This window comes from Strix uralensis, chromosome 3 (assembly GCF_047716275.1).
Source record: "Strix uralensis isolate ZFMK-TIS-50842 chromosome 3, bStrUra1, whole genome shotgun sequence".
Taxonomy (NCBI): Eukaryota; Metazoa; Chordata; class Aves; order Strigiformes; family Strigidae; genus Strix; species Strix uralensis.
Window position 1 is genome coordinate 93,553,544 of NC_133974.1, and position 21,146 is coordinate 93,574,689.

Below are 21,146 nucleotides of genomic sequence, written 5' to 3' on the forward strand. Positions count from 1 at the left end.
TATATTTATATAATGCACACATATAAAAGCTTAAAGTTCCTGAAGACGTCAAACTGAAATTCTATTTGTCTGAGCAGCTGCACAGTCTCATTACTTATTCATTGCATTTTGTATTAAGCCAGACTGCAAGATTTTTAGGGCAGGAGCTGTTTCGTGGATGTCTGTCTGTATGTGATTCAGCACAATGAGCCCCCAAAGAGTGATCCAAATGCTGTAATTTATAAATAAGCCATTTATTTGTAGATGTACATGAGCTAGATAAGATCTGTAAAATGATACTGTAAGTAGTGAGATCCAGAAGGGTTTTTTTACTCCTGTTCATGTAAGAAATGAGGAACATGGAGCCCTTATCCCAGCTAAGGTGCAACACAGTTGTAGACCCTCCTGCTTTTTGGACTTACCTTTGGATTTAGGCCTCCTGAAAGGAGGAACACCTATGCAGGTCAGCCATCCCTAACTGCATTCTTAATGGGCTGCTGCTTGTCAGTGTCTCTGGGTGTCGGGACGGGGGTAGCTTTACAGGCGACTGGCGCTGCCAGATCTGCCTGCACAGGCAGATGCCTGCAGGCTCTCCAGAGCCCTGCTTTCTCCTTCCTTGCTGTACAGGAAGCCCCCGGCTGACCCACAGACGACGGCACAGCCTCCCCGCGGAGGTGCCCTGCTCTCCTCGGCTCCCCGCGGAGGGGAGGCCTGGGCCGAGGCGGCTATTGAACCGCACGGGAGGTGCCTCGCCCCGGGTCTGCTCAGGCGCCGAGCTACTGAGGCCCCCGTGAGGCGCCCGCCGCGGCGGCTCCCGTCCCGCCTCGTCCGCGGGGCCTGCCCGGCTGGGCCCTCAGCCTGAGCCGGCCGCCCTCCCCGGCTGGCAGCCCAGCACCGGTCGCACAGCGGGGCCGGCGGCGGCGGCGAGTCTGCCGCCATTGTCCGCCTGCGTCTCCCGGCGCCGTTTCCATGACAGCGGAGAAGCGGGACCCGCCGTTGCCATGGCGGCGCCGTTTCTCCCCCCCCCCCCAGCCGTTGCCAGGGCGCTGACTTTGATTGACGTTTCGGGCCGTTCCCTCCAGCGGAAGCGCGCCATCACCTTTGACCCTAGCCCGCCCGAGCAACCGTTGCCTGGCAACGGCGACGCGGAGCCGCCATGGAGGCGGCGTCGCTGCTCGCCGCGCTAGAGCTGGTGGCAGGCGGCGGCGTGGGGCTGAGCCCGGAGAAGCGGGCGGTGCTGGGGTCCTCGCTGCTGCTCCTCCAGCGCGACTACCGCTTCGAGCGGGTCTGGTTCTGGGGCTGCATCCAGGGCGTGCGCGGCGCCTACTACATCGCCGAGGGGTTGGGCCCCGACCGCGCCGCGCCCCGCAGCCGCCTCTACAGGTGCGGAGGCCGGGCCGGGCCTCACCACCGCTCCGTGCGGGGCACGGGCACCTCCCTGGGGAGGTGGGACCGGGGAGGCCTAAACAGCCTCGGGAGGCGGTTTGGGGGCGGGGGGGGGGGGGTGAGAGTGGGGACTGGGGAGCCGGGGGGAGGCTGCCCAGCTCTCCTGGAAGGAGCCTCGCCGTGCCCTGAGGGGCCTGGCAAGGCTGCGTGGAGCCCTGTTCTTCAGCGGGGTCGGGCCTGTGTCGTGCTTGTCGCTGGCAGCTTTAACTGTGTGGAATGGAGCCTCCTGCCGCCAGCGACCAAGGAGATGGTTGCGCAGGCTGAGCAGCTGAAGGGCCGCTTCCAGGGAGATCCTTCTTTTGAGTATGAGTACACTGAGATAAATGCAGAAGATGCTGAAAGATTGATTGAAGATGGTAAGGAGGTAAATACAGCAAAACACTTTCGAACTCTTTTTGTTACAGTTGTACCCCTCACACTGGACAGGTGGTGGATCTTCCTCCTCCTTTGTAACAAGCAGGCTGAGCCTGCGCTCAGGCAGAATATATACGATTTCCTCTTTGCTGTCATTGTGTAGCAACAGCTTCTTGATTGAACTCTTACTTCAGTTACTCCTGGAGTTACACATGACTCAGAAATATTTTATCTCCCTTATGTTTTATTATGCACAACTGATACAGATCCTCACTGCAGTTTCTGAAGCTTTAATAGGAGCTGCAGGCACCATTCTTTATAAATGAATAGACAAATCATAAGTAGCTTAACTGAGAGGGAGGATAGGATGGATGAAGGGAGGGAATAGTTAGCTCTCTGGTGAGTCTAGACTGGCTGCTCCTAGCCACATTTTCTGTCATATCTTATGAGAAGAATGTCAGATCTGTGGTCTTCCTCTTAGTGCCATTGGGCTCCAAGCTGATGAGTCCATTGTGGTTTGTACTGTCACCTCGAGTTTATTTTCAGCAATGACAACAAGGAAAGCCCTGCCTCTAAAATTTGCCTATTTTTCTTTAAAGCCCATGATCAAGGAGGAGGCCCGCCTCGTAGCTACGATAGAACAGATAGACAGAGCAGTTGGTATCATCCCCCGGGGGGCATTTGTGAAGACTCCTCTTGGGTCTGTGCATGAAAACAGAAACTTTGAAGGTAAATTCTCATTATCAGGATCAACTGTACTTTGATCATAAAGACTGTAAATTTAGATGACTTTCTCTAGTTGATGTTTTGATTTCAGGTTTATTTTTTCCTTGGGTATGATGAACAGGGAGGAGAGAATCCAGTGCTACTAATGTTCAGGTGCATGATTCAACTCTGGAAGGTGGGAGGAGAGTCAGTAATGGCTCTGAGTCATTAAACCTGTAGTTTCATTTGCCTGTGTATAGTTTATGTCAGCGTTTAGCAATTATAGCTGCAGTGAATTCTCCATCTAGATGTAGGATGTAACTAAACGGGCACAGAGAGTTGGTCTCAACTCAGTGCCCGTTGCTTATCTGGGACTGTAGTTAGCATGGTCTGCAATGCACAGCACTGGGGGGTGCTGCCACACATTTCTGGCAAGTCTTTGGTCTTCTGTGGAGTCCACTAGAGAAAGGTTGTGATTCTGTCCTATCCTGTGGGTGTTAGAAAAACAATGTGGTATTTGATGGTATAATGAATGTCAGCTCACTGTATTAATGGTCACCAATGGCTGTTTGCAGGTCTTTCTTTGACAGAGGCAAAAAAGTTAAGTTCCTATTTCCATTTTACTGAGCCTGTTAACCTGAAGAATAAAACCCTGCTGGAAAAGGCTGACCTGGACCCATCCACTGACTTTCTAGACTCTCTGGAGCATGATATCCCACAAGGTAAAGGTAGCAGAATCAACAGATGCAATGAAAGGGAAGGCAACCCGAGTAGTCTGGGAAATGCCAAGGCAACAAGGTGTGTGTTACTGTAGAGCTGGTATCCTTGGGAGAAGCTTCTGCGAATCTGTAAAGGAGCTTTATCCTTTACTAAATAGTGTACTTAATTCCTTTTTTAAGCAATTCTAAATGTTTACAATGGTAAGATATAAGTGTACCAGGGCTGTCACATCCTCACAACAGGTCTGACCACACCAGCAGCACCCTTTGCCTGAATGCCATATTCCCTCCTGAGTTCTGTAAAGCCTGTGACAGCTGGTGTCCCTATGGGGAGAGATAATTCCACCAGTGATAGGGGGAATTTATGTGGTTTGAAGTATTTCACACCTCTTGTCCCACCCAGTAATGCTCTTCTTTATCTAAATGGGGTCTCATTAACACTAAACTGGTATCTCTGAGAGGCTGAATTCAAACATTCCTTTGATAAACTGTGTTAGAAATGCTGTAGTGTGGAATAATCTGTACTCTAGTGGGATTACACACTGTGGAAGGAGAAAGGAAGATCTGCATACTGGAATGTATGTTCAGTTCACATCTCTACTGTTCTGCTGGACAACTGTTAAATATATTTAAAGCCTCTTCCAGGGATTCCTCTGGCAGAGTATTCCTCTAAAGAGATGGGAATGACTTCTTGTTTGTTTCTAACTGCTTTTTGCTGATTTGCTGCATCTTTTGAATCAGGCTAAGTGTTTTCACATCCTGTTCTCTAGAAGGATTCTTGGGACACAATCAGAACTTAGGTTTGAGTCTGGAGTAGCAGGATAGGATAGTAGGTGACCTGTGCCAGATGGAATTGGCTGGAAGGACAGGGAATTGCCAGTGCTGTAAATAGCTTTTCAGACTTTGTCATATATATAGCCCAATCTTTTCTTTGGCAAAAAAGAACTGAGAATGAACCTAGTGAGCTTCCACCTGAATTCTGAACATTTTTGACTGTTCAGAGCATAAACAGTGCTAAAATCTAAACCATTGTTCAACTTACTAGCAGTGTCCTTGCTGCAGTCATTTTCCAGAGGTGTAGTCCGAAGAGACTGCATATTTTTACATACATTGGCTCATCGAGGTGGCCCTTTTGACTCAAAAAAGAGTATTGCAAGGGGGGTTAGTTCCTACTAAGAAAATACTAGCTGCAGATTTGTACAGTAGTTCAGATGTTGCTACTGTTTACATTTTTTTCCCCTCTTTTTTTTCTAGGGTTTGTTGTAGGGAGGCTTTTTAATTTTGTGAGGCCTGAAACCACAGAGCCACTGCAGCAGGGGATGAGTTTGCAGTGCTTTCTATGTTTGCACTAGAAAACAGGCACCAAGGACTAAGAGCCTGAAGGCTAGTTTGCATCACAGAACTGGCTTTAGCCACCTTCATCACCAGCTGTGATGGAGAATGGCACCTTTGAAAGATTACAGATATCATTCTGCAGTGTTTCGCATCTAGTGCAAGGGACCAGGCAACTGGCAGGTCATGCTGTGTGTTAGCCATGAAGATGGCGGTTTTGTTGAAGTCTTTAAATCAAATTTGACGTGTAGCTGTATTTAACACAGTGGCAGATAGGAAGTGGGCCTCAGCTGTGCCACTGCCATGTTTTGTCTTCCTGGGGCAACCCGAGGTCTCTGTAAGTGTAAACCTTTGCCCCCTTCCTGGAAGGTTGTTGCTGTTAGTGCAGATCTCAGTCCCCTCAAAAAAAGTTGCCTCTTGAATACTACCTGAGCTCAAGTGCAGCTGAGTGCTTCTTAATGGAAGAGGAGAAGATTTATCATGGTGCCTGTGCAACTCTGGCTGTATTGTCCTGTTCGTTTTTGGACTGAACCTGGGGATTGATGGAATGAGCTTGTCAGGCAAAGGAAGACAGGAATGGTTACAGGATCAGCAAGGCATGTAGCCTCTCTAACTGCACTCTATCACATGCAGATAGGAGCTCTGACATTAAAGAAAGATCAACTCACTTCCCTTTAACAAGCATTCAGGTTGTCTAAAGTACTGGTTGCTTGTGAGAATGTGGGGGGAAAAAAAAACCCAACAGAGGGCAGACACAGGCTTTCTGCTGATTTTATCAGCATGGCTCTGCCAAAGTCGCTCACTCCTGCTTGCAAGGCACTCAAACTCTGGTTCTTAGATTACTTCAGCTCTGCCAGTGCATGTCAGTCCTGACCTAGAGCAGACAGTGCTTTTTCTGTTTCCTGACATGTTCATAGCTCTGGCAAATCCCCTCATTTTGACCTGAAGTTTTTCTTGCCCTTCCTGGCTAGGTCCTCTCTTGAACAGCTATTGTCAGAGCAGAAGTAGGAATTCCCAAATCCATTGCATCTAGAATTGTGACTGAAGCCAGAATTGTCTCTGCCCTCAACAAATACACAAAAAGTGTACTGGGGGTGAGCAACATCTGAGTGATGCTCCCAGCCTGCATTGGCTAGAATTCCCCTAGCATCTTAAAAGACCTAAAGAACAGGACTGAGAGATTAAGGGCTGATTTTAACCTGTCTAAAAGTAACAACTCTGTTGGAATAGTTTTCTTTATTAATTGGAGACTGAGCATCTGTGACGGCTGTCAAGGGGGTAACTGTCATAAAATGTATGGTGTGTCATTATAAGCGAGCAGAGGTGTCTTACAGAATGGAAAGTTGGAGGCAGAGAGAACATTTTATATGACAGCTGAGAGGTGGGAAGAAAGGAAGTTAGAACTGGGTTGAATAAAAGAAACAATGGTAAAAACAGAGAGTTTAGTGCAAGATTGGAAAACCTGGAGTTTTGTAACAAAACTGTCTGCCACCCTGATCTTTACCAGTGATATCTGCGGTGATTGCAGGTTCCAGATTCTGTCTATCTATAAGGTTATTTGTGCACTTTAAGAGTTCAGAATGTGTTGCTGCTCCTCCCCTAATCATACTGTGAGTCTATTTTTTCTTGGTGTCTCAGCTCCCAGAGATAAGTGACTGTGTCACTTAGCTTTTTTTTTTTTTTTAAAAATGCATTTTTTATATGATTGTAGAGAAAAGTGGGAGAATGTGAACCCTGTCTCAAAAGCAAATTCAGTGGGTTTATTCCCTTTAAAATCTCCAGCTGTCAGATCCAAACTCATGAATTTGAGTGGCCTGACTCATGATTTTTGAACATGGGGTGTTGAGATACTGATCTTCTGTCACTGCAGTATCAGATCATGTAATGCTTCATTCTGATCCAAATGGCCAGCTGGCCAGAACATTGCATGCTGGGATCTGTAGGTTTTGCTGGCCATATGTCTGCTTTAAAGATAAGCTTGTTTGCTCTAGTCTAAGCAGACAATCTGCTCAACTTTATGCACAATTAGATGTAGCCTTTCAGCTGCTGGCAGATCGCCAGCATGGTCCTTTCTGCTGCATGGAGTTTGGCACCCTGGGTGTTAGCATTTCAGGAACTAGAGTTGTGGCAGTTTTACATGTTCTTGTAGATAATGGAATGGGAAAGCAAATAGCAATAATTCCTAGCGTGCCTACAGCATTTTCACTTGTTGACCTAATGGTGTGTAGATATGAAATAATAGTCACTTTGGCATGATGGGGAAAGTGAAAATGGAGGGGGAAGGATGATTTTACTTTGACCACAGTCAGGCAGTGCTACATTCTGCAAGGATAAAGGAAGGGGATGGGAGAAAGCCTAAGGTACCAGTGTAGAATGGAAAGCTTGGGAGGAAGCAAAACAGGGGATGGAGAATTTGGTTCTTTGGTGCTTTCAAACTACAGTTCAGAAAAGCAATAACTTGACTCTGAAGGTTTGTTACAGATTACTGACTCAGATCACTTTGATATGGAGATAAGGGACACCAACAGGGCACTGTTAAAAACCGATGCAGGAGGGGAGATATGTCAGAGGCAAAGGGAAAGAAAAAATGTAGCTAGGAAAAGATATGAGTGGAAATAGGATTTCTGTGAGAAGAGTTTATTCAAAAGTCATGAATCCCAGTCAAGAAATGGCTGCTTTGGCTGAAAGCCTACCACAGTTCACTGATGGAATAAAAGTAGGAGTTAGAATTAAAAAAAAAAAAGGCAATATACAAGGAAATGCAGAAAGTTGGTCACAATTAATGATTGATACAAATTGGAGTTGATAATGAGTAGAAAATGACAAAGGAAGCCAGGATAACCTGGAATAATCCATGACAGCTGTAAGGAGGATTTTTTCAAGTATATTGAGAGGAAAAGGCAGCATAGTAATGGTACTAAATGGTGACAGTAAAAAGGCTGATAAGAAGGGCAGAAATGCTCTTTTTTTTTTTTTCTGTTTGGAAAGGAATATGAAGTCAATCAAATGAAGACAATAAAATAGTGTTTCAGACACTATTCAGACTATTTGGTAAGAGAGGGTAGAGTTAGGCAACCTTTTCTGTTCATCAAAAAATGAAAATGGCAGAGCCAGATAAGTTACATCTGAAATCATCTCAGGAGACTTGTGGCATACTTACGATGCTAACCTTTAATAAATCCCAGCATTGCAGAAATATTTCCCTAAACTTATCTTGATTAGTAGTTGTGATTCAGAAGTCACTGAAAGGGTGTATTTCTGGACGGGGTCAGAAGGGGCTTCAGCTGGGACCAGTGCCAGTACTGATGTTCTTCAACTTATTTATAAATGATCTAAAAGTGAAGGATTGGTGGAGAGACAAATAATGACAAGGGCAAGACAGTTACAGAGATCTGATAAACTGGGATTACTTAAAGAAAGTACATTTGATGTAGCTACCTGCAAAATCATGTATCTAAGAGCAGGAACTGGAAGCCAGACTTGTACTCTGGAAGCTGTGGCTCTGAAAGGAAATCCAGACACAACGCACTGAACATCAGCTCCCAGTCTGATCCTGAGACTTAAAAGGCTAATATGAGCTGTAGATGTATAAACAGGGGAGTAGCAAATAGGAACAGGGAGGTGACTTTACTTTTGCATATACTGTTAGTGGAATCAGAACTGGATTACTGCACATTGCAAACTGGAGAGTTGCAGAAAAGAGCCACAAACTGATTCAAGGACTGGTGAGAGACATAAACAGTTCAATCTGTTTATCTTACAGAAAAGAACATGACAATGACTGTATTACACTGTGTAAATACTCCATGGAGTTTAAGTATTCGGTACTGAAGATCTATTTAGTATAGCAGAGAACGGCATAGCAGGAACCAGCATCTGAAAATTATAGCCAGAAAAACTAAAATGAAAAATTAGGTATAAATTTTAACAGTGAAATGATTACTGGCTAGCAAGTGCAATGGATGAGTTTGCATCTCTTGGTATCTTAGTGTCATGCTGGATGTCTTCCTGGGAATTGTGTTTTAGCCAAATGCAAATATAAGTTGCTAGTCCCAGACATGAGTCACTGAGTTCCGTTTAATGGGCAGTGGTATGTAGGAATCTAGAACAGATGATTTCCTGGTATGCCTGGCTGTAAACTTGACAATGGCTGTGGAGGGTGATGTTTAGCTTGGGCTTCTTCATTGTCAGTGACAATAACACAAAGGTGACAATGGGTTTCTGAGACAGTGACTGAGTGCAGGACTCTCAGTACAGCTGGCTTTGCTTCCTGAACTATGATGCATGAGGGCTCAAAAGAGGACTGAGGAGATTCCTGACTTGTTGCTGTCCATTGTAAACTGGGGAGCTGAGACCTCTCACATGTAATTGCTGACTGACTCTGTAATGCTGGGACAGATTTTATAGCATTATTCTAAATGGGTATACAGTGGTAGGGGGATCATAGTGAGGCTTGCCTACTTGCGGTTTCAAGATTCAGCAGAGGAGGAGGAAAAGGGCCTAGACAAGATCATTTCAGCTCCCTTGCTATTTTGACTGTGAAGAAAGTGACAGCCACTCAGTCTGTAGCTCTATTTCTTCGCCTGAAAGTGCAGTGGTTTTGGAGCATTCCTTATACAGCATTACAGACAAAGGGATTTGTGGCTATTTCCTTGGCTGAATACTTTGGGCACTGGCCTTTCTGTAAACTTGCTGAACAGTAGCCTGGTTTAGAACACTAACCTCCTGTCCTCTGAGCTTCATTAGCACGCTCTTTATTGGTTTAGCAAAAGCTGGTGCTTAATGGGCCCTTGAAGATGGAGAGGTTGCATTTCTAAGTGGGAGATGGTTTCCTCTGGCCACTCTCAAGGGCCGTTTTGGTAGCCCCATCTTGGCTGCCCCAAAAGCCCAGGTGCTTTAAGGAAGAAGGCCAGGAGACACGAACCTGCTTTATCTCCATGCATTAACACAGCTAATTAACTCCCTTTCGACTCCCCCCTCCAGGCGATTAATCCCCTATCAGCCTCGTCTCCAGCCATTTGAAGAGTCTGTGTCTGCAGAGGTATTTACAACCCCCAGCTCGCCAGCAGAGAGCAAGTCGGCTGGTTATCAGGGCTCTAAGACAAATGGCTGCCTATCTCCCCAGTGGCCTTGCAAAATCCAGCAAAGTGCTGTGCTGTGCTGGCCACCTACTTTCACCCAGCCTCCCTTCTCCGCTAACATTTCACAGATGTGACCTGAGCCCTCCCCTTTCATTGCTTAACAATAAGCAGCACCTCCCCAGCCCTGTGAAAGCTGAGAGCAAGAGCACTTCTTAGCCTGCCAAGAGCCACACGGGGACAAGGCTTTTTAAGCTGTCTCACTGAAATCCAAACTAAAAGATCCATAATGAATGAGAGGGCAGTGCTTCACGTTAGCAAGGATAAAAAGAGGTAGCCCAAATGTAGATTGAAAAACCTAGCGTGGCTCACAGCTATTCCTGGTTGGGACTGGTGATCCTTAGGCTTGGTGAGCATGTGAAACTGAGCTGCAGTATCCCATGGAGTTACCTGACATTTATACAAGTGATTTTGACAAACAAGCTTCATAACATAGTGGTACAGAAGGGTTGATACAGATTAGCGTGCATCAGAACAGTCAGCTTTCAGATGTGGGAGTCGAACCGAATAGCTGGCTCAGTGGGTTATTAGTTAAAGCATTGGTACCTGAATTTCTCTGTTAAAACTGAAGTCAGCTATCCCTAGAATTAATTCTAGGATGGCCGTAGCTGCTACCTTCCAGCAGGGCGCACTATGGTGCCAGCATTGTCAGTGCTGAGCACAGAAAAGGAAACACCAGAAAAGTAAAATGAGAAGGAAAAGCACCAGGAGCAGCATCAAATTGAGGAGAAGGTATGGCCTGAGTTTCCAGCCTGTGTGTGGTATACTGACCTCCTGAACTGTAGGTATGGAGAAGGTACTCTTTCCCTTCCAGGCTTAGGCAATTTCTGGAATGGTCACTGGGCTTTTCAGTAGCTTTCTAAGCACACTTAGTGATTGCAGGCATGCAGTGGACATACACAAATACATAAGCATGTCTCCTACATCTTTCAAAAGTAGACACTCTTCATTTTGCTAGTGATGTGTGGACTGGGGAGCCTTTAGAGGCTATTAAGGCCACTCCTGCAGTGACCCAAGAGAGTTGCCTGGGAGCAATACAGGATGTTGTCCCTCCTACAAGCTGGGGCGCAGCCAGCTCAGGAGTTCAAGATCAGACTGAAACCTCTCACGTGGCAGCAGAGCGGGAGGACTCCAGAGCTAGCTAGTATTATAGCTTTTGACTGGCTGTCCATGGTCTGCCTTGATTTCTGGAAAGGAGTCTGTTTTCCTTGGGCTTTGTGTCTATGGGTAATAAAGCAGTGCATTCACTGCTTTAGGGTCCTAGGTCTGTATCACCTCAGGGGTCTTGTTTAGTCAGAGGCCTTGGATGAGTTTATACTGGAGCAGGGCTGCCCATCAGCTGAGAGCTGTGGTGGAGTCTTTGCCCTTCTGACTGCTGCAGTGAAAGAATGAGGACAGAAGCGGAGTCTTCGTAGCAACTTTCCAGAGATTGTATTTAAAGTTTCTTCCTCCTTAGTAAAAGAAATCATCACCCACCCTGTCTCCATTTTAGCTCCTTGTTCACTGGACATGGAAAGAAGAACTCCTTGCTGAACTGATGGGAAATGCTGGTAAAGCCTCTTAGAACCAGAAGTTGTAGTTTTATCAGTCAGCCTTGGCCTAACCCTTTCTCTAGGGAATGATGAAAAATTACTTGCAGGGGAAAGCCTAGGGCAGTCTGTGTGTCACTGAAATCTGAACGAGGTCAGCTTTTGCTGGGAGTGATCTATCTCTGAAGGGACTCCACATGAGAAGTGGCAGTTCCTGCCTGTGCAGCAGCTGCCATTGGTGCCAGCCCTGCGTATAGCTTTCATTTGCTGTTTGGTGCCCCTTTGGCCACAGAACTTTTGCAGGGAGGGAGTCAACAGGCATTGTCTTGTTTTACTGTAAACAAATATAATATGGTTTGAAATTCTGCATACTGAAGGGTTGTGTGGCTGTGTGTAGAGGGAAAAGGATGAGGGATGGTTGATCTATGGGTATATTTGTATAGCAGTTGTGCTGTGCAGAGATAGCTAGGCTATCCCAGGCATTGGAAGATGCTTAGCCATCTTTAGTGTTCAGAACTAGCTTGAATATCAACACAACTGCACTGTGCTGCATGGATATGCTCAGTGTGACAGTCTTCTCAGAAAGTGGTAAACTCTTCAGGTAATTTGGGCCAGAATTCATATCTGGTTTAGTATGAAAACATCAACAGTTTATAATCCATGCCATCTGTTCCTTGTCCTAAGCCCCTTTAACTAGTCCTGCTAACTTGATGATGAGGTAAGAAATACAACTGGGGGATTGACAGGGTTTGTAGCCTTGCCCCTCCTGCAGGAGTGTGAATTGGATGTGCTCTAAGCATTCGGTGGGTTTTGAATCCCAGCATCGACTGCTTTGTGTTCTCTCAGAATTCAGAGATCAATGTGAGGTTCTTTGCCCCTAATCTAGCCCCTGTTCATCATTATCACCTCCTCAAAGTGGCCAGTGCTTTGTTATCAGGAGAGGCAAAATCTTACAAGGTGGCCATAATCTCCTCTGAGAGTCAGACAGATATTCTCCCGTGGGTAAGAAAGTGACAGTGACCGAAAACTCTAGGGGGAAGCAGGCTAGAACAAAGCTGTCCATTGCATCCTTTCATCAAACTGTTAATCTTTCTTTCAAAGACATCACATTTGTTTGGTGACAAAAGCCCCAAAGAAGCTGAATTGAGCCTGAAATCCTGTAGCAAGATTTAGAGGAAGCGTCTTTCATTCAGAGCAGGGAGGGGCGAGAGACTCCTTCTTTTTCTTCCTACCAACCAATGGGCTCACAGAAGACCACGAAGGTGACGGATTAATGCAGGGGCTCCCCAGGTAGATGCTACGTGACTCCTGGCACGCTCCAAAAACGTTTCCACAGCGACCAGCTGAACAAGAAATATGGAGTGTGACGAGATCCAGCGTAAACTTGTGCTTGGAAGAAGGGTGCTTTGCCACTCAGAGATTTCTAAATTTACTGCAGAAGACCCAAGATACAATGATCTGTATTGTAGTTGTCATAATCCAAATAGCAGGGATTTTAATCAGTTTTCCCTACTCCTTATAAGTTTTGATTGCATATTGTCCTGCTCTTTCCTCTAGTGTGCAACCCCATTCCAAATCTTTGTTCTGGATGCTTTCTGTGCAAAGTCTGCATATTTTTTTGTAACAACAAAAGGTTAAAAGTATTCTAAAGGATTCTAGCTCTATTCTAATTATCAGGTGGATTTAGGACTAAAGGGCAAACTAACTGGGCTATAAGGGAGACTAATTTGATGTGTATTAGTTCTGTGCTAGCTTTTTCAGTCCTTCCCATCCTCTGCTGCTCATTTATGTCTGTGTATTGTCCCTTCTTTTGTGTTGGCATTGCTGGCTGTGCAGCCAGATTCCAGCTGGAAAAATAACTTTATTTTTGGCTAGACTATTTTTCAGCCAGATCATTTCCCTGACCTGGTTCACTGAGCAGTAAATTAAATAAACACTTTTGTGGTCTCTATGATGGAAGAATGATGAGGGAGGGAATGAGGGTTTGAGGGCAGAGGCTGCTTCGACTGGATTAAGCGGCACTGTTGTCAGATGTCTAAGTATGGCCTGAATTTCACCCAGTACTTGGAGGCACCTGAATACTGTGCATCTGCGACAACACTGCAATCCCTGAGTCTTCCTTGTCAGTGGGAAGCAGGTATTTTGTGTGTAAATGGAAGGCCCGGGCCCATCTTAATCATTTGTGCTGCAGAGGTGTCCTCAGTGAGAGAGGATAATGGAGAGAAAAAGCCTCTGAAGTAAGATCATTTTACTCTGAGGTTTGGGCATGGTTGTATTTGTGTGTCAAAGACGTGGCAGGCATTAGGACCACGCAAGAGCTGCTTGGCAGCATCTGACTGTTTGTAAGCTGTGCTTTCCTGGCTCTGGAGGCTTTTTAAAATAGTACTGAACCTGCAACCAGTCTGTGTTTTTATTTAATTATTATTAAATAGTTATATGGGGAATTGGAAATATTGACAGCAGTGTTAACATATGGGGTGCAGGTGGTGTGTCAAGCAAATGAAAGAGATTTAGTTTGAAGCCAGTAAGTGGCATGAAGGAGTTTGAGCCCCACATAAGAGTGTTTGGATGTGTCCTTATGGCTGGTAGGCTGTGCATGAAATGTCCGTGTGGTGAAATTTGTTGAGAGCCAGAGCACAGTGACCTTTCCTTACAGCTGCTCTGCTTTGCCATTTGTCTTTGTTCCCTACAGACAGCAAATTAGAAGCAGGAATCTCTTCCCAGTGTAGGATTTTCTGTTGGAGGGAAATGGAAGCTAAATCCCACGGGTGCAGTAGCATTGTCAGAGCTAAGTGCTTGGGGTCACACAGCCAAGCAGCGGCTGCTTTTGCAAAGGGAAGCGGTTATGCTGCCCCTCTCTGGGTGTTAATATTTGTCCTATAACTCTCTACTTCACTCTCACTCAGGACTGACTGCAGCAAGATGCGTTATAACCTGCTCTTGTGGCAGCATATTGTGTTAATGGTAAGTGCAGCCATGCTGTAGCTGCTTTTCCCTTGAGACATTTCCTCATTTGAAGAGGAATTGAGAATGTCACTTTTATGACCCTCTGTGAGCTTTTGCGACATGGAGCCTCTCTATCGGGCTGTCTAGCTCTTAAAGCTGTTTCGTCTCAAGCTTGCACTGAAACGAGGCACTGCTGAATCACCTCCAAAGCAGCAATGTTATGAGAGGTCATACTGAAAGTGGACCAGTTATGGCAGGAAAGTTCTTCTGCAAACAACCCTCTTAAAAGACTTTTGTTTAAAAGCTAACGTCTCATGCATCCTATTGCCTCTGTGAATTACAAGATTCAGCCTGTAGCGGAGACAGACATGGGGGATGAGACAGGGATTTCTATTGGCAACTGGAAAGGAAGAAGCTGAGAAGGAGGTTGACTTTTGAAATTCAGCCCTGGTGTCCTGGCAGCTGTTGAAGGGCCATAAAAAAAAGGCAGTGGTTTAACACTGGGTGAGCATCAGGATCTTCAAAACACTTTCTTGTTTGGGAAAGATGTAAGGAACTCCTCAGAATTCCTGCCTGTGTTTGGAGGGGTGGAGGCTGCAGCCTGATCCAAAGAGGGAATAGGAAGCTCCAGATCTTCATCCAGCGGATATTTTTCCCATGCTCTTTCCTCCCACACAGCAGCTCCCTCCCTTCCCTTCTGGAGCAGCAACAGGCAATAGTTTCAGCACAGACAGTGCTTGGCCTCCTTAGGTTGCTGGGTGCAGCTTAAGAATTAACTTGATCTTTAAAAAAAAAAATGTATTTTGAAGAATGGAAACCTCACCAGAGCAGTTACTGTGAGAAATCTCTAGGGTGAGAGCAATGACCTCCTGTTCCCTGTACCTCAGTGAGCTTTGCATGATGAGTGAAGTAGATCTGCTGTCTGATTTAGGGACAATACAGGCTACAGCTCACACATAGATGCAAGTTAAAATAAGTATTTAACTCTAGGAAAGTCAGCTTTTCCTTGCTGTCTCCTAGTTCTAGTTGTATTCCCTCCAATGCAAATAATAATAACTTAAAATTTTTTTTCCTGACAAGTTTTATCTAGGAGTCTTGGTGTGCCTTACAGATTGATGCTCTGAGCTTCCCAGACTCCCAGTAAGAGACATGTTGTCTGTCACAGGGACTGCCATGGGATATTCTGAGCCAATGTTAGAAAGGATTTTAACCCAGTATCCTGCTTCTGCATTTTTATAGTAATACAGATCTACACCTACCTATGCAATGATTTTACTCCAAGAACCATTTGTAATAGCAGGAAAGTTTTTAAAAAAAACCCAAGGGTAAAAGCAGCATTTAATTTTCATGATTCTCCTCATCCCTTTTTATACTGTATTATTAAATGCATTTCTAAGGCATTCTCTTGAAGGAAGAAAGAAGGCATATTCATTTTAAGCTATTATTTAATACTGTTCATTAGCTACTGATTGAAGTACTTTTAGAGTGATTTATGACATCATTATTTCAAACTCCTACAAGACAGGTGGGCCTGAAAAAAAACATCTTGTTTGAAGACTGTGAGATTTGAGCTGTGATGGAAGGGAATACAATTGTCTTGGATCTTTCAAGGAGAACAACTTTCTTCATGTCTCATGAGGTCAAATATTAATTTTGTTTTCTGGACCATTTCCTCAAATACTGCTAACTTGGTGAGGTATGGAAAAAAATAAGTACTGAGATAATGGGCTTTAATTTCTTCCTTTGAAGAAAAGGACTTAAATAAGCAGATAGGTTCCAGAACTTTAATGTGATATCTTCTTAGAAGGCAGACACCAGCATAGTGTATCAATTGCAGTTTCTGAATGGGTTTTGTGTGTTGCAAAAGTCCAGTCTGGAAAAGTATACTGAATAAATCACCTTTGATAGCTGGGTTAGAAAAATGTTGTCAGTGATCTGTTTAGTCAAAGGTGGAAGGTGGCACTGCTGCTGCTGTTTGGCTCTGCAGAATAAAGAGCAGCTCTATGACTAATCATCGTTCTGGCCAAAAACAGGATCTGAATGAAAATGACCTTATGGTTTCAGGCAGTTTCTTATAATTTTTTCCTGTCCTCAACCTGTGTTGCTTTGGTCCAGTTGCAATTGCCCTTAAGTAACCTGCTTGTTTTGTCCAGGTCCTCATTTCACAGGAAGACTTATGCAGCACCAACAAAACTTTATTGTCCGTATTTGCATAGAACTAGATGCAGAATCAAGGATCAGAGAAGAGCTGGAAAGTGTAACAACTTAATATTCCCCAAAGGTCTCACACTTATGAAATGACAAATTTGAACCCTTTGAGAGTTCACAGCTTGGACAGATGGTAGGGAAATGAAGCAGCTGCACATCACAGCCTTGACAGATCTAGCATAAAAGTGAATGGAGCTGTCTTCAATTATATCTGTCCATTTCTGCCAGGTGTGAAGGTGCATGGGAAGTTCCTTTGATCAGCAGTTAACTGCTGATGAATACTCCACAGAGATTGATAAGCCTGTGTGACACTGGGTAAATGTTCTGAGGAGATCATGGATCCATGTACTGTATTGCCCCAGAGCATAGATATGGGAATTTAATCAAATTGAACTTGATTTAATCTACCTTCTCTGCGATTTTGTCCGACAAAAAGAAGTCTGAATCCAGATATAGTTCGTGAGAGCATTAGTATCCCTATTTTCCCTCTCACTTTTCCCACTTGTCATGCTCCAAGCATTTCTTTTTGTTCTTTGTAAATAGTCTGGGGCAGAGGGTTCATCTGTGTCCATAAACATACATACACAAGCTATTACATGTACCCAGGCTGCTGGATGCTTCCAGTATGTTGGGAGGTGTTAGCAAACTAGATAATCCCTAAAGGCTTTCACCACCCAGCAAGGCAAGGCACAGTCCTATTCTTGACAGACTTGCTTCTCAGAGGACTGGTCCTAAATCAAAGACAATGAGAATTCCTCATTCCATTATCTTTTTGTCAGAGAAACTCTTCCAAAAGCTTGCACTCCCCCCTGCAAACCAACGTGTAAAGCTGCAGTAAGAACCACCAGTATTTGGAGGAAGGGCTTTCAGATCATTTCTGCAAGTTCAAGCTGTAAGAACCCTGCATTGAAAGCAAAGTCAGCTCAGTGTTCAAAGGAGAAATAGAAAAAGTTGTCACAGTTACATTCAGACCTATTTGCTTGCCACTTGTTGCTGAACACCCCTATGCATAGTCTAGCTACTGCCACTAGCAAATGCTGAAAATTTGTGAAGTTCGGGAAACTGTTTGAAAGCTTGTCCTTTGACAGCAGATGGCTGTAGTGCTTCAGCCACTGGATGATCTGCTTTGTAATGAAGTGTTCTTCATCTAGGTTTCCATGCTATCCAAGTAGTGAAGTTTCTTAAGAACACGCAGATTTTGTTGGAAACCCGGTCAGTCAGAATTTGTAATCCCAGTGGCTGAACCATAATACGTGGGTTTGCTCCAGGTATGACAAAGATCCAGTCCAGCTTGTGTCCATACAAGTGGCACTGGTGAGACTGTGTGGGAGATTGGGATTGCCTTGTATGTGAAACCACTGCTTGTGAAGGCACTAGTTCGTGTTTTAACTAGGACCTATGCAAAGAATGTCACAGTGCAAGGAAGCTGAAAAGATGGTACACACCTGTACTGATCCTGCCCTATATTAAGTAGTGCTTTGCTTTACTGCGGTTCCAGCTGTTTGTCTTTAGTGGCAACATGGAGCTGAGTGAGTTAGAAGGAAGTTCAGAAATCTCCCAAGTCTTTAAAGACTGTGAATGTCTCTTTTGTACTTCTCTCCTGCAGCCAGAGTCAGTTTGTCAGAAAGTTCAGTGGCTGTCATGGAAGGTAGGCGTTCTTGCTGTTCATTTGGTTCCATGTTTGCACATAACGGAAGAGGGTACTTCGAAAGGTAACAGATCAAAGATGACACAGGACTTACCTTGTGCATATTATGGTATAACAAACCCCTGGAACTTGCTACTGAAGGAGACAGGGGAAACAGTGGTGTCCAAGAAACCTTTGAAAAGTACAGAAGTACAAAGAGAAAAGATAGGTAACAAGTGAGCAGCACAACTTACGAGACCTGGCTTTACAGAGCTTTGAATTGTGGTGTTGTTTCTTTCTGATTCTGCAGCCACCATATATACATTTCCCCTTAACTTCCCTCCTCCCTCAAGCCCTTGACTACTGTTGTTTGCTATGAACTGCGTAAGAGACTACATGTACTGTGAGTGAGCGTGCAAGAGCCCAAAGCTACACAAACACTGATTGCCCAGCTAGCTGCTGCCTCTTGGCTGCCAGGCAAGCCAAACAGCCTGTGCTTCCTTGCAGCTGCTGGCAGACCAAATAGCTTCAGGAGCTGCAGTCAACCCTTGGGCCACGTCCTGTGGAGAACTGTTGTAGGAACTTGTGGTGTTAAAGCCCTTCAGCCCTTTGTCAGATGTGACTAAAATTGGCCAAGAGTCAGAAGTTAGTGGGAGGGGGAGGACTGGCAGCTGACAGCAATCACAGAAGCCCTTCCCCAGTCTAACCATGACATGAGTAAGCATGAGTCACAGCATAAATTGATGAGCCTAAAATTATCTACAAGGATGAATACCATCTAACTGGCCCTACACATTACAGACTTTCTGCTTACTCTGGAATTGGCAGATTTTGGCTTTGGGTGCAGATAGGCTGACTGCTTGACTCCAGGCCAGTAGTAGCCTGACAGCTCCAACTGCATTTTTTTTTTTTTTATTTGGGCCTGCTGCTTTTGTTTTGAGATGGAGATTCAGCAGGAACTTTCTTCCCTACATTGTAGCCTCTAGGCATTACTGATTTGGTGCTGAAGCTGGTATTTTCTTCTCCTGGCAGCTCCTTGCTGTCCAGCATTGAATCCAAGCTGATGCTCCAGCTCCCTCCCCTCCGGCATTGTTCCCAGGCTGTCATGTCAGATGCAAAACAAATACTCAGTGGCTTAGAGCTCCTTGCATCCACAAGAAATTGCATTTTCACACTGTCTCTGAACCTCCTCTGCAGGGCCAAAGCAAAGCAGAAACTAATCCCTTTGCCCCTACCATGCACATCCTCTTCAAGGGAGGAGCCAAAAAAGACTGAAGAGAATTCTGTAAATTTCTCCAAGATATGAAATACTCCGCTTTTCTCTTTCTCTTCTTCTTTCCCAGTCACCGCACCAGGGAAACCAGTCTTCCCTGGGGCAGGAAAGCGCCTTCTTCCTCTTCCCACTACTAATGCTACAAGTTTATTTTAAGAAGAGATTTCATACCTATGCATGACTGCTATAGCTAGTCTTGGCTCTCTATAGCTATTAGCTAGACCAAGTAGGTGGCAGAGCTTGTTAAGAGTAACTGCTGCCCACTCAGAAGCAGCCAAGAATAGCTGTAGCCTCTCCTAGGGATCAAGTATACAAGTCTGGAGCGCCAGGGGTCCCTTCCTGTGACGCATATGACATTACCATCATAGCCATGGGAATATGCTACTGTGTGAACCCAGAGAGAGACATCTGGAAACAAGGGGAGCCTGTAAGGCCGAACTGACAAAAGAAAAAAGGACATCAAGGTTTCTGGTCTCCCCGACTTCCCTCTTTTCAGGCATCACAAACTCCAAACACAGCTTTGTGCACTGTTAACTGGTCAGGCAGAACCTAGTGTACTCCTCCTCTCAGTTTAGGGACCACTTGCTCCAGGAATGGTGCCTCTTCCTCCTTTCCCATGACTCATGAGCATGTTCTCGCACAGGCTCCTGGACTGTCCAGCTAGAGAAGGGAGGCACTGTGGTGGTGCTGCGAAGCCTGCTGTGGCTGGGACTGACCTTCTACCACGTCCCAATGACCAAGCAATATGGCTACATCTACTTTGGCTCTGGCGAGAAGAACTTAGATCTGCCTTTCATGATGTGACTTTCCTGTCTGGGACGAAGACTCGAGAACATTTAGATTTTATACTTAGATTTCTGTTTACTGCTTGTTCTAATAAACGTGTGAAACCTCTGCACTTTGAGTAGGCTTCTTTTGTGCCTGGACTCTGGCCTGGATTCTCTTCCTAGGCCTTCACTGTGTGCAATCCTCCCTCCAGATTGAACTCCCTGTAACGTGTCACTGCAGATCCTTTAGATAGTAACAAATGGCATTTTCTTCCATGATGGGCAAAGCCCTAGGTCAGAAATCAAACCTCAGCCATCTGTCTGATTACAAAGGCACCATGCTTACACAAAAACTAATTTGGAGACAACACAAATGAATGCCTGCTGTCACCCATGAATGACAAACAAAAATAGAGTTGGACTCAGAGTAGAAAGCTGATGCATACTGTAAGGGATCTGTACTAAACCCTGAACTCTAGAAAGGCATATTGAAGAGAGGAGAACATTTTGTTTTTCAGATGTCAAAATTAGAGGGGTCTTTCCAGTTCATGGCACTAAACTATGGAAAAAAATTAACTGCAGGCATCACCTGGTCTTTCACAAAATGTGTTAGTCGAGGTTCATCTCAAGGTAATGGTTTAATCCAGTGACTTCTCTATTAGTAAAGCTCACTGAACGGAGCTACCTGGGCTAGAAGACATAGTAACTCCTGTATGTAGGAAAAGAAAGAAAAATATTTTCCTTTCTGAAGGGCTGTTGGTTTCAAAGCTTCATAAAATAGAGACGGTCAGCCAGAGATTTTATCTCAGTATAGTTAATGAAGTCTTGGCTATGTCTCCCAAAGCAAAAAGATCTTGGCTAGCTCAAGGGGCTGAATGCAGGGCTTCAATTTCACAAAGTAAGGCTAAAAAGAACCATTATAATCTGATTTGATTTCCTGGGTAATACAGGTTTATCCTTATCCTTTGTTCCTATACATGCCGATACTATTAGCAGATGATTCTGATGAAAGCAGTACAAGGTTAAGTGGCATAGTAGTCCATAAAAAAAGCTCTGTTGATTTGTAGCCCCCAGATAAATATCAAAGAAATGGAGCCAAAGCAATAATGACCCTGATAAATTT

At 44.9% G+C, this 21,146-nt stretch overlaps 1 protein-coding gene across 1 annotated transcript; it reads left to right on the plus strand.

Annotated features, from left to right (window-relative positions):
* The first annotated feature begins 1,135 nt into the window (after window positions 1–1,135).
* On the plus strand, window positions 1,136–20,154 carry RSPH9 (radial spoke head component 9). Its single transcript, XM_074863418.1, has 5 exons — window positions 1,136–1,362; window positions 1,627–1,789; window positions 2,379–2,508; window positions 3,060–3,206; window positions 19,900–20,154. Exons 1-5 carry the CDS (start codon window positions 1,136–1,138, stop codon window positions 20,058–20,060), a joined length of 828 nt encoding a protein of 275 aa, XP_074719519.1. The 3' UTR covers window positions 20,061–20,154.
* Window positions 20,155–21,146: the final 992 nt, after the last annotated feature.

Bases quoted from the DNA above. Each gene is read 5' to 3' on its own strand.
- RSPH9 (XM_074863418.1), top strand. From the start codon at position 1,136: ATGGAGGCGGCGTCGCTGCTCGCCGCGCTAGAGCTGGTGGCAGGCGGC. The intron at 1,363-1,626 runs GTGCGGAGGCCG...TGTCGCTGGCAG, and splicing joins CCCCGCAGCCGCCTCTACAG to CTTTAACTGTGTGGAATGGA. The intron at 3,207-19,899 runs GTAAAGGTAGCA...GTTCTCGCACAG, and splicing joins GGAGCATGATATCCCACAAG to GCTCCTGGACTGTCCAGCTA.